The sequence below is a fragment of the Monodelphis domestica genome, chromosome 7 (genome assembly GCF_027887165.1).
Source record: "Monodelphis domestica isolate mMonDom1 chromosome 7, mMonDom1.pri, whole genome shotgun sequence".
Taxonomy (NCBI): domain Eukaryota; kingdom Metazoa; phylum Chordata; class Mammalia; order Didelphimorphia; family Didelphidae; genus Monodelphis; species Monodelphis domestica.
In genome coordinates, this window is record NC_077233.1 from 116569172 (window position 1) to 116582513 (window position 13342).

General features: G+C 32.4%; 1 protein-coding gene across 16 annotated transcripts in view; it reads left to right on the plus strand.

Annotated features, from left to right (window-relative positions):
- Nucleotides 1-13342, plus strand: part of NFIB (nuclear factor I B) — a 293450-nt gene that overhangs the window by 219530 nt on the left and 60578 nt on the right. For all 16 annotated transcript variants that reach the window (XM_056805360.1, XM_007499573.3, XM_007499576.2 and 13 more), the window contains exon 6: nt 2138-2256. In XM_056805360.1, coding sequence (XP_056661338.1) covers nt 2138-2256 — 119 coding nt within the window. The remainder of the gene's footprint in view (nt 1-2137; nt 2257-13342) is intronic.

Consider the following 13342-nt stretch of genomic DNA (forward strand, 5'->3'; position numbering starts at 1 on the left):
CTTTTCTCAGACAGTTGATATACACAAAGTAAATGGGAATCAGTTAAATCTAAAGTAGTCTGGGAAGGAAGAGTCCTAGCAGCTAAAGTGGACTAGGAAAGGCTTTATGTAGCAGGTGCTGCTTGAGCTTTATGTTGAAAGAAAACAAGGACTTAGAGAGTTTGAAGTGAGAAGAGAATTTCATTTCAGATGGCAGGGACAGGGATGGGAGATGGAAAATGGTTTGTGGGGAACAGAGAGAAAACTAATGTCTGGATCATAATGTGGGAGGGGGTGTAATCTTGAAAGAGGCTGGAAAGATAGTGTTGATCCAAGTTGTGAAGGATTTTAAAAGTTAAACAAAAGTTTTAGAGGCAATAGGGAGTGACTGGACTCTCATATGGCCAGATCTTTGCTGAAGGCAGCAGGATATAGGACAAACCAGAATGGGGACAAATTTGAGGTGGAGGGACTATTTAAAAAGCTTTTGAATTAATTTAGATGAGAGGTCATAAGGTACTGAATTAAGATGGTAACTGTAAATATAGAGAAGGTACAAGAGATTAATTAATTAATTAATACAAGAGATTAGAGTTAGAAATGTCAAGATTTGGAACTGATATGAAATGTAGGGTTAAAAGGAATGAGAAGTTGACAACAGAGTTTGCATTCTTCTAGCATGGAGAATGAATTTCTGTTTTTGAAATTAAGAGGTAAATTTATAATAATAATTCAGCTTGGTCTTTAGTGAGATTGAAATACTAAAGAATATACTATAATACTAAATATCAAAGAAATACTAGAAGTATAATATGCCATGTAACTATAAAATAGTCTTTTATATTTATATCAATATGATGACTAACCTGCTGAGGCCAGGGAAAATGTCTTTCATTTCTAATTGAGAAACCTAAAAAGAATATTGTAAAATCACATTTCAAAATCAAATCAACAAATATTTATTAAACACCATGTGACAGGCACTGTTTTAGGAACTGGAGATGCCACAAATATGAAAAAGCCCCTGTCATTAAGAGCTTACTTATTAAGAAGAATGCCATCTTAGTTCTGTTATTTTGGTTTAAAAAACAAACCCTAATATTATGCTCTCTAGAACAGCAGAGGGCTTGAAATTATTCCTTTGTGGCCTCATCATGAACACTATCTTCCATTTTTCCCACCTCCCACTTCAGTTTTCCTCTGCAGTATTAAGACATCTTGACCTCTGACCCATGAATGACAGAATTGAACTGAATGAAGATTAGGTGGTATAAAGTTACATTTTGATCTCTCTTTGAAGAACTAAATTAATACATTAATTGCTATTTTTATGATTCAATGTAAAGTCTAAATTATATTTTTCCTAGGTAGAGCAGTACTACATTCTGGAAGTTACAATAGATACAAGACATGGTAGGGAGAAAGACATCAAACATTTTGACCTTTGATGTTTAAAAAACAATGTTTTCTTCTCCTTTATGGAGATATACAGATTTAGTATGTACAGTACACTAGTATATACAATAAATTTTTAAATTGAAACCCTTCACTTTCGGTTCATTTAAAAACAGTCCTTTTGAGGAATGGTCATCTGTCAGTATTCTGATTCTGTAGGCAAGAAAAGGAAGATGCTATCTTAATAATAGAAAACAAGAATTCTGAAGTTTAAAGCATTTAAAATTTGTTTCCTTTTCATTTAAATACTTTTTTGGAAGTAGGATGGAAAAGATCAGAAATGTAGGCCACAATTTTTATGCTACCTCACATATAGATATATACCCACATATATATCTATACACATATATGATTGTGACATATATGCACATGTGATCATATGATATAGGATTATAAACGTATCTGCAGGACTACAACATGTACATGTATGATACACATAATATATGGCAGATACATATATAATATGATCATTGTATACAACTATAAATGCTTGTTATTATTTATGATTTAAAATGTATATTGCTAATTCAGAATGCTTCCAGCAGATCTGTCATAAAATATTTTCTTTTTTACTCTATTCATAGTTTTTGAAATTTCCATTTACAAAATTTCTTTTAGCCATTTGATAGCCTCAGCAATAAAGTATCATTGGAAAAGTTCTTTCTTCAGAAATTTTATAAAAATAGCTATTTATTTTTTACAGCAAAAGACCCAAAACTATATCCATAGATGAAAATATGGAACCAAGTCCTACAGGAGACTTTTATCCTTCTCCAAATTCCCCAGCTGCTGCAAGTCGGACATGGCACGAAAGGGATCAAGGTGAGTTGTTCAGAACTTATTTTCTACATACCTCAAAGGATGTGGATATATACATAGGTATATACACATGTGTATGTAATTTTTTATATGCACCTCTACAAACACTTATTTATGTTATGGAGTTAATTTATTTCTTGGTCAGTTTTCATTTAGTAAAATGTGACTGATTGAATCTTAGAATCTCATCACATTTGAAAGAAACTTCAAGTATCCAATTCATACCAAAGAATTTGTCTCTATAATTTACCTAGTGTTGATATCATCATTATTATTATTTATGGAGTATTTTTGAATTTTTAGAGATATTGCCAAACACTTTTCCTAAGTTATAAGAAAAAAATATATTTTCTTATGTTTTTCTTCAACTTGGTTTGTTACAAATGGAATAGTCTAAAGCACTAAAGTGATATATAAATATGAACTGCTGTTGTTCTTTAGAAAATACATCATTTGATTATCGACTAACCTTTTTTGTCATGGGACAATTAGGTTTGATCAGGATCAAATCCATTCATACATTTGCATGAGACATTGATGGTTAAATTCAGAAACTTTTAATAATCCTTAGGATGCCAATAGCAGAAATGTCCAGTTAATAATAAACTTTGTTTTTAATTATTATTATTTTTTTGCTGCTTCTGGGTATATTCTGAGATAGTTCCAAAATAATATTGAGGAAAAATCTAACTCTTAAGTCAGGTATTACTAATGCTTTAGTAGTTGAGTTTGACCTGCTTTCGCTTTACATGTTAATTAAATTGATCCTATTCTTTTAGGTGCTCATTTTAGATTAAACAATGATCATTTAACTAAATAGAAAAATTAGCAAACGAGGGCTTCCTTTATAACTTAATTTTATATAAATAGAAATATACAAGCCATAAGTTTTCATGCCTCAAAATTAATTTTTTTAAAAATTTGGCCACTGCCATTTACTGTTGAAAATTTTTAAAGAATGAGAGTTTTGGGGAGGAACTTGCTGGAGATAACTGAACACCTAGGAAAGCCCAGCTTGCAAAAGCAAAATCATACATAGTAATAGAATGCATTTCCTTCTTCAGATTTTTTTCCCCTATCTCAGGTTCATTTTCATACATTGATCAGATTTCCTACTTCAATTCTAGTTTTCATTCCAGGAACAAATTGGGAGCTTTTCTTCTCTTAATTATTTTCTGTTACTGTTCCTACATTTAAAAAAATCATTGTCTCCTTCAATGTGGCAGACTATGTGTATGTGTATTGTTCATATTTTTAGGTCATTATTTTTATTTTCAGAATTCCAAAAATTGTTCCTGATTATTCCAGTTTAATTTAACAGAATTGGGAATAAAAGTATGATTACATTCAGGATTTGAAATATAGTAAGAGCTTGCATTTTTATATTATTTAAAATTACAATGGATTTTCCTCATAACACCTATTAGGTAGGCGGTACAAGCTTTATCATCTCCATTTTGCACACGGGGAAAATGAGGCTGAGGGAGATTTAGAATCTTGCCTGGCATCACATAGCAAGTTAGTTCTGAAATTAGGAACTAAACCCTTTTCTTACTCTAACTTCAGTGTTCTTTCTACTAAATAATGTTGTCAATTTCCTCCCTCTCTCCCCTCCCCCGTCTGATTAATCTCATTCCTCTTATTCTGGCTCTCTTTGCTTTAATGGTTTCTGCCACTACTTATGGAAAATGATGTTTTGTACAGATTTCAAAAATACAGAAAACAATTTTCCTTTTTGCTTTTCATGCAACTGTAGATTATAGAAGATCAGTTTTTAGACTATTCAGACTTTTAGATTGGTCCTTGCTTCTAGTTCAGTGGAGGAGCTAAGCAAGAAGAGGCGTTATAGTAGAGATTTTTCTGACAAGGTTTTGTCTTGCCACCAGCTTAGCATACCATTGGAAGATGCCAGTTAAAATCCATGCTGGGTAAAAAACTAAAAACTCAAAGTTGTCATCATGTTCAGAGACACAGAGAGTTGTGTTGAAGTTAAGGGTAGTATCTAAAGATGTTGGTAACTTTATTTCCCTCCACAGAAAATTCTTATTGGCTATTCATCATTTTGTCACTTTTAGTTTATATAGTTAGAAATTAGCTTGATGTTTAAGATTAGATTTTTTTGGTACAAGGTTGACAGAATTCATAGGAATATAATGGGTAACACAGTCAGATAGAAATTCAATATATAGAATATGACAAGGGCAAAGAAAGATGGGCTTTTTGTACATAAAGATGATATACATAGATAAAGGTTATATAAATATCTATGACCTACACAAAGAGACAAAGATCATTTTACAATATGGCTTAGGGAAAAATTTTCAGTCATTTTTCAGTTGTGTCCAACTTATTGTGAACCCATCTGGGGTTTTCTTGGTAAAGATACTGGAGTGGTTTGCCATTTCCTTCTCTAGCTCTTGAAGAAAACTTAAGTAAATAAGGTTAAGTGACTTGCCCAGGGTCACACAGCTAGTTAGTGTCTAAGACCAGATTTGAACTCAGGAAGATCAGTCTTAATGTCTCCAGGCCCAGCTATCTATCCACTGTGTCATTTGGCTGCTCATGGCTTAGGGAAAGATTGATGTTATTACCCTGATTTTACAGATGAAGAAACTGAAGCTAAAAGAGGAAGGGGAAGAAGGCAATTTTACACATATTATCTCATTTGAATTGAAATGACTTACCCACATACTAGTTAAATATATCTGACTAGATTTGAACTCAGGACTTCCTGACTCAAATCCAGTGTTCTACCTACTATTCCACTGGATCCAGGACTTATTTCTACTCTACCATAACAGCCTTAGGCATCATCATATATTAGACTGGAAATAGCAAGAAAGTTTTGGGAAAGGTGAGGTAGATGATGGTAGTCAAGAAATATCCTGATTGATAGAGCCCCTAGTGAATCTCTGTTGTTGTGCCAGGCCAGCCTATCTAATGTTTTCTGATTGTCCAGACTTCTGTCCTTTCCTAAGGAAAAGGATTGCTCAGAACAGACTAGGGAAGATGCCTGCCATATATATATATATATATATATATATATATATATATATATATATATATATATATATATATATATATATATATATATATATATATATATATATATTCCTACAATTTAAGGTGGGATTTCATTCATTAGTTAATCACAGTTATTAGGAAATGCCCCTTTTAGGGAGCAATTTGTATGGCAATGGCCAGAAGTCATTACACAGTTACTTCTTTTTAGTATTTTCCCTTACTTCCTCTATAATCTAGAGAAGTATCCTGTTTGGGGATGGCACATTTTCTAGTGTCTTTCCTAACAGGGAATTCACGTTAGTTTCCCAGGTTTCCTTAGGGAGTAATCACTAAACTTGTACCTTATGAATTTAAATTATGTTAAAAAAGCAAAGAATTGGGGAGGGGAAGCAATAAAAGTTTAGAAAAAGCAAAGTAGAGAAAAGGTATACTTAGGTTATAGAACTATGACAAATAAGTAAAGCTCATATTTTATTGCTTATATGCCAGGTTTACTCCAAACAAAGCTATATTTTCATTTCCAGAAAAATTATACCGAACAAGGAATATAATAGTAGCAATAATAACAGTGCTGTTAATTATGTGTGGGAATGGATGTTACAAAGAAGTGTAGGTGTTCATTATTGCAAAAAATGTCACATTGTAAAAGTTGATTCCTCTACCAGTCTATTTAATAAAGGCAATCTCATATCATATTATAAAACATTTTTGAAAAGTAGAAGGGAAACTGTCATTCTTTCCCTTTTGTTAAATCATTTTATTGTCTTGGTGATTTTCCTTTGTCAAGATGACTGGAATTATCAGAGAAGTCTAAAAAGGCATATCATGTTAAGACGAAAAGGGAAAAATCCCTTCCTAAATGTGCTAAAAAAAACTGTGACACTTTAATTTTGAAGCCTCTAAAGACTTTGTCATATATACAAATAAAGCATTGTAGAAAGAAACCTTCACCTTTTAAGAAAGAGAGTAGGGTATACCCTATCTAAATTTTATAAAGACAGATGAAATTCCTTTGTTCTTTGAGCTTTATTTTTTAACAAGGTAAAAAAATACCCCATAGAGATTACTGCCCATCTTAAAATTTTTAAGTTAATATTTTCCTCTAAAGAGGAAATTGTCGGACATGCATAAGTTTAGCTTCTTGAGGACCAAGACTTTTTATTTGTCTGTTTTTGCTTTTCCTCATTTGATTTCCTGTTCCTAGCCCAATAGTTACACAATGTGTGTCTTTAATACATGTGTATGCCATATACTGCCTTCTTGGCACTGAAAAGACACAGGTGAGGATAATATCATACATTTTTCTTGCATTATGCCTGCCACTGTTTTAGTAAGTAAACATAATAAATGTTTGTTGATTACATGAATTTTTCTGCTTGCAAATAGTCCTTCACTCTTTTTTTAAATATTGGATTTATTGATGCCTTCCTGCCTGTAACCAACTATGTTAACATGAATCCTGCTGCTGTTGTTCCAAAATTTAACTTAGGCAACAAACAACATGCTTCCTAACTAACTTATAAGAGTCAAGAGTCATGATGCCCCTCCTTCCTTCAACTTTTCCCTTTTTTCCAGATGCAGCTAGGTAGCACAGTGGATAGTGTTGGATAGGTCAGGAAGACTTGAGTTCAAATCTAGTCTAAAGAAACTTACTAAGCTGCAAGACCCTGTGCAACTCACTAAACCTTTTTTTTTTTTTTGTTCAGTTTCCTCATCTGTGAAATGAGGAAACTGAACCAAACCTACCTCTTGTAGTTGTTGTGAGGATTAAATAAATAATGTTTGTAATGCTTTTTGTAAACCTTAAAGTGCTATATAAATATGATTATCTATTTATTATTGTTATTGTTATTCTCTCTGAACAAGAAATCTCCAAGCCTTTCCTTTGGAATTTATTCAAATGAAGCAATCACAAATGTCATAATTTTAATCATATATTGTTCTTATTTCATGCAAAAATGTGCCAATTTATCAGTTTTGGAATCCTGATTTGTATAGTCATATGGGAGCTGTATATTTCAAAACAGAATTTATAAGAGTTTAACATTCCATATATATATACATAATGTTCTTATATTTTAGAAACTCTTTAAAATTATACTGCCTTGATCACAAGAATTAAAACTATTATATTGTTTTAACCAGCCTTTGTAGTATAATTTGTCAGCTTTCAAAATATACATGTTAAATTAAACATTATTTGCGACTGAAATTTCTTCAAATTCTGCTATCTATAATTTGAATAAATTTGGCATCAGAAACAGTGATATCATTAGTCAATATTTACTTCTTTATTTTTCCATCTCTTCATATTCATAACTTACAATAGAGGAGACTAGACCCAATGATAAAAAGAAATAAGGCAACTCATTTTGTTAATCCATCTTCCTTGGACTAGTTTTTCTTTTTGGGTCCAGATCCTGTATTTTCTATGAGACATTCATTATTATGTTCTCATTGTAAAAGCTTTCCCCTCACCTCTCTTAAATTCACAGATATACAAATACATAGATACAGACATGCACAAAAATTCACATACAGTACCACACAATTAACTGATTGAAGTGATGCTTCTGTTACTCAGTTCGGTTCAGTTCAAATTGATTTAATTCAATTCAGAAAGTTTTTATTGTACTTGAGAAATATTTTATAATCTCCTTGTTCTAATGTATAAAAGAAAACTGATTGAGATATTGTCTATTTGCATCGTGTTCTTCTTACTTAGATCAGTGTTTCTGTTTCTGTGTTCATTCAAGACCCTTTTCTTGAAAATCATAAAAAAGTCCCTAGGAACCTGCTGCTCAAGATGTCTTTAACTAAAGCTCATCTTTCCCCTCAAATCCAACCCTTTCCCTAGCTATAAGCAGCAAAGTGGTGAGTGGGTAAAGCACTGAACCCAGAGTTACAAAGAGTTGAATTCTAATCTTGCCTCAGGTATATATTATTGATTCCTCATATGTAAAACGAAGGGGACTCAATGTATTCGATAGTGTCTAAGGTCCCTTCTGATTCTAAATGTTTTAACCCTGTGACTTCAAACTATTTCAGTCAAGGGCACCACCCTATCCTCTAATCACCCAGTTTCAAAATGTCTACATTATTCTTGATTCAGTCTAACTAGACTAGATAGTTCCAAATCTTTCATGTTGACATTCACATGTTTTGTTTCTGTTCCTTTTCGTTACTCATAAACCAATGCCTTGGTTCAAGTGGTAGAATAATCCCAATTCCATCTCCTCCCCCCAATCTATTTAATAACTCCCTAATTAATCTCTATTTTGTCCAATTTTCCCCCCACAAAATGACAAAGTGATTCCCCCCCTGAAATTGCAATCTTCAAATTATTCTCCATTTATCTTGTTTGTATATAGTTTTTTTTTTTTAAGATTGTCTCCCCCAATCGACTGACATCCTGGAGAGCAGGGACTGTCCTTTTCTTTTTCTCCTATCCCCAGCACTTTCTTAACACAGTGACTGGCACATGTAGGTGCTTAATAAATGCCAGTTGATTAACTGAAAGATTGACAATATTACTTCCATATTCAGGAAATTCTAGTGTCTTACTAATTCCTCAAGCTAAAATATAAACTCCGTTTTATATCAAAGTCTTCTGGTTTCCAGCCTTATTACTCTACACTACCCTTCACGTACACTGTGTTCAAACTAAACTGGCCTTCTTAAACTATACTCAAATATAGCACTGCATCTCTCTGTCTTGGTCTTCCCTAATTAAATTGTGCTCTTTTCCCACCTCTACCTCTTAGAATCCCTAGTTTCTTTCAATGTTCAGTTTAAGAGCTACCTTTTATGAGAGAACTTTGTCAATTCCTCAAGCTGCTGGGTGTCTTTCCCTAAAATTTATCTTATATCTGCTTTGGGTCTCTATGTGTATATTAGTTTTTCTTGGCCAGATTGTAACTTAGATTGTTCCATTTTTATTTTTGAATGCCTGGTTTCTAACATGATACCCGACCCAGAATGGATGCTACATAGACATTTATTGATTCATGATTGATTCTTAATATTTGAAGATTTGACCAAAGAATAATCTTTGTCTAAATTTAGAAGAGACTAAATCTAGTTTTATTTAAATATCCAAAAGTCTGACAGGCTGCAAAGTTGTCATAGATTTCATTATAGATTTCTTAGACATCATTTTCTTTCCTAAATATCAAAGGACTTTGTTTTTATAATTCAAAAGGTTTGTTGTCCAAGATTTAGTTCAAGAGAAAAAAGGTATCTTTATGGTTAAGCTAATTTAATTCAATGAATCCATCATAAAGAGAACTGAAAGGGTCTTGTCATAAGTGAATTTTCAACAATCTAAAGGTGTTTTGAATTGGTAAGATAGAAGCCAAGGCTGGATGACTACTTCTCATTCATTGGGTCAAGTTTGGATTAAATAATTCTTCATAACTTGAAAGGTGCTATGATTCTAATATGGTAAAATACCATTCATTTGGACTTGCCTGCCTTAGGACATTCAGACTGAACACGGTTAATGAATAATGTAAATAACCTTGTAAAAGGGACATTTGCATAGGTGATGGGCCAGTTCATCTTTGAGTATTTTAGAAGTATCTTTAATTACAAAATAAGCTAAGTTAAGTTATTACTTTGATATGCTAATTAAAATACTTTTAAAAGTAGAAACTCTGTTAAGAAATTCATGGTTAATATAATCCCAGATGTTTTTGTAGGTAAAAGAAAGCATTCAGAGTATGTTCCTTTTCCAGTAATTCATATATTTCACTGGTTTATATAGGCTGTCTTCCCAGTTAATGTAATTTTACTTCTGTATAAGAAGTGATATAGTGAATTTGTCATAGATTTTCAGATTTCAATTAGCTGGATATATAAATATCACATCAAAACAACTAGAATATTGCCAAGAATATTGGCAGAAATAGGATGGTGCTAACATAACATCATTCTAGGGGTAGAATATATTAATAGCTGATACAGATACATATGATGGTTTAAGATTTGGAAGCATTTTATATACTTTGTCACATCTAATCTATACCACAACCATGTGCATCAATAATATTCCTTTTGAAAGGTGAAGTAACTTTTCCAGGGTAACATAGCTAGTACTATTGGAGCTAGAATATGGATCCTGATCAGCCCTGGCACCAAATCCAGTGCCTTTTATTCTATAATACAAATATGTTATGTGTAACCCCAAGTAAGAGACTTGGGTTTGAATTTTGTTTGCAATTTTTATGAGCTGACTATGGGAAACCATTTAGTCTCTCTGAGTTTCTTAACTGTGTAATGGAGATATTAAGTACTTATACTACTGACTTTAATCATAGGGTTTTAAGCTAGAAAAACATTTGGAGTTCCTCTGGTCAGTCAGCAGATCAAAGTTTTTGAGCAGAATGGGACCTTAGAATCCATCTAAACCAATCCCTTTATTTTACAAGTTGAAATCCAGAGAGATTAAATGACTTACTTGGTTAGAATTATATAGGGAGCAACTGACAAAGGACAGATTTGAATCTAGGTCCACATATTTCAAATCCAGTATCTCTTTTTGATGGATCTACTCACAGTTTGTTGTGTTTATAAAATGCCTTAGAAGTATGCTATGTATATAACCACTAGACCAGAGCTATATAATCTGTAGTGTTAAATAGTATGGCACCTGGAATAACTGCCGTGTGACTTTTTATCACTCAACACCACCTCTACTTTCTTCCCTCCTTTCTTTTCTGCTTCTCTATCTTACCTCCTGCTTCCTTTTGTTCTCTTTTCTCCCTATAAATTCTAGAATTTAACACTAAAAAGAATTTTGGGTATCATTTACCCCAACATTCTTATTTACTGATGAGGAAATAAGCCAGAGATACTGTAGGGGACAGTGGAAAGCTTTTGTTGTAACAAAAAACCTAGAAAATAAGGGGTAGGGGCATTCAGTTGAGTTAATGGACACTTATGGTATATGAACAAAATATATGAAAAAAATTTTGGAAGATCACATTTCTATGGGAGAAGAGGACTAGCAATTGTGATTTAAAAAAAAGAACAAGAAAAAAAAAAGAAAAGAAAGTGACCAGAGGACTTTTTTTTTTAATACAAAGAAAAAAAACAAAGGAAGTTAAGAAAGAAATAGACAATTAGGACATCTTGAAAACTCTTAAACTTATTATATTCTTTTTTTAAAAAAGCACAGATCTTATATAATTGTAGCTTCATATACAATGCCCATGCCATAATGGATAGAGTGCTGAACTTTGAGTCAGTAAGACCTGGGTCCTGCCTCTAAATATTATTAGCTATGTAACCAGAGGCCAGTCACTTAGTTTCCTTAGTTTGCAATTTATAAAATAGAGAAAATTATACCTTTTGTAACTATCTCACAATGTTATTGTGAGACTCACATGAATTAATAGATGTAAAATGCTCCATGAACTTTAAGGCAATACATAAATTTCAGATATCATTCTTATTACCCCTCCACTATGATTTCTCTCTTTTTTTCACCTTCTATTTTTTACCTCTGCCCATGTGGTAACCTCTTTGTCAAACACTGCTATTGGCAGGCATTGCTTAGTTCCAGTGATCACACCTTGGTCCAAAAAGGTTGTAGATCAATTATCTATATGAAACTAACTTTCAGAGTGGTAGAAATAAATGCCCAGCCTTTGTAATTGTGAAAAGCTACAATGAATTTGGATCCATAGCTTTTATCATTTGTGGTTGAATATCTATGAACTTAACATAAGATGAGATTGTATACCAACAGAGTAGTTCAAAAAGAAAATAAAAATTAACGTTAATTGACTTTTCATTTAATACTTGTCCCAGGATTTATAGATCTCAGACCACCTATTCTTCCCATTATTGAAAATCTCTAAAACAGTGGGCTGTAAAACCAGAAAAAGAGTCATATTTAACTTTTTAAGGGAGGAAGAAGTGGATTATTTCTTTTTTCAAATTTGTATCAAACTTGATCTTAAAATATTAAGTGTTTTGTAGTAGTGGGAAGAATAGTGTTTGAATAGTAAGTCTGCTTTTTCCTATCATGTGAGTTTGGGAAAGTTGCTTTCCTCAGTTTTCTTATCTATTAAATTAATAGGTTAATTTTTTAATGATCTCAAAGGGCCCATCAAGCTCTAAATCCTATGAATCCATAATTTTTCTTTTGAGGTCTCATGGTACCATAAGTTGAACTTTACTCACTATTATTAGACTGAGTACTAGTATTTAGAAGCAGCTGAGAGAACGTCCTGTAAACTTCAACATATAGTGTTGAAGGAGGAGGGATGGGGGGAGAGTTTTAGTCACTTCTTCTAAAGAAGAGGACAATATATGACTTCTCTATAACTTTAGGTAGCATTTTCTTCTGTCCTGCACAGCTGGAGCTAGAAAACTGACTTAAATTATCCATTTTTACAACAGTGGAGAAAACCAATTACAAATAAATGTTGAGATATACTAGTTATTTTCTTTTCTCTCCTAAAATTTATAAAAAATGCTTTTAAAATGGTATTTTAAAAATTAAAAATAGACAACAGGGAAGTTCAGTTATTAGTTTTGAGGTATAAATTGTTGAGAGGTAGCTAGGTGGCTCTGAGTTAGAGTTTTAGACCTGGAGTAAGGAAGATCTGTATTTAAATCCAGCCTTAGACACTTAGTAGCTGTGGACATGTCACCAAGCCTTTGTTTGCCTTAATTTACTAGAGAAGGAAATGGTAAACCACTCCAGCTTCAGCTAAGAAAACGCCATGTGCAGTATTAGTGTAATATGTTCCAGGGGGGGTCATGGAGAGTTGGACACAACTGAACAAAAACAATATATCTTTGCTCCAATTGAATAGCATTGATTCAGGACAATAAGTTATATAGGGCAAAATTTATAAACATATTTTTTCTTTAGAGTAGTCTTTAAACTGTCTTATATTAAACACATGTCATTCAAAGGTTTTCAAGTGTGTTATGTAAAAATTAGTTTTCAATGGCTTGAGTCAAATGAAAAGTGTCTTTAAAAAATCTAAAAACATACATCTTTTAGAGCTATACAAAAACAGCATTTCTATTCCTAAACAAAAAAGTAATT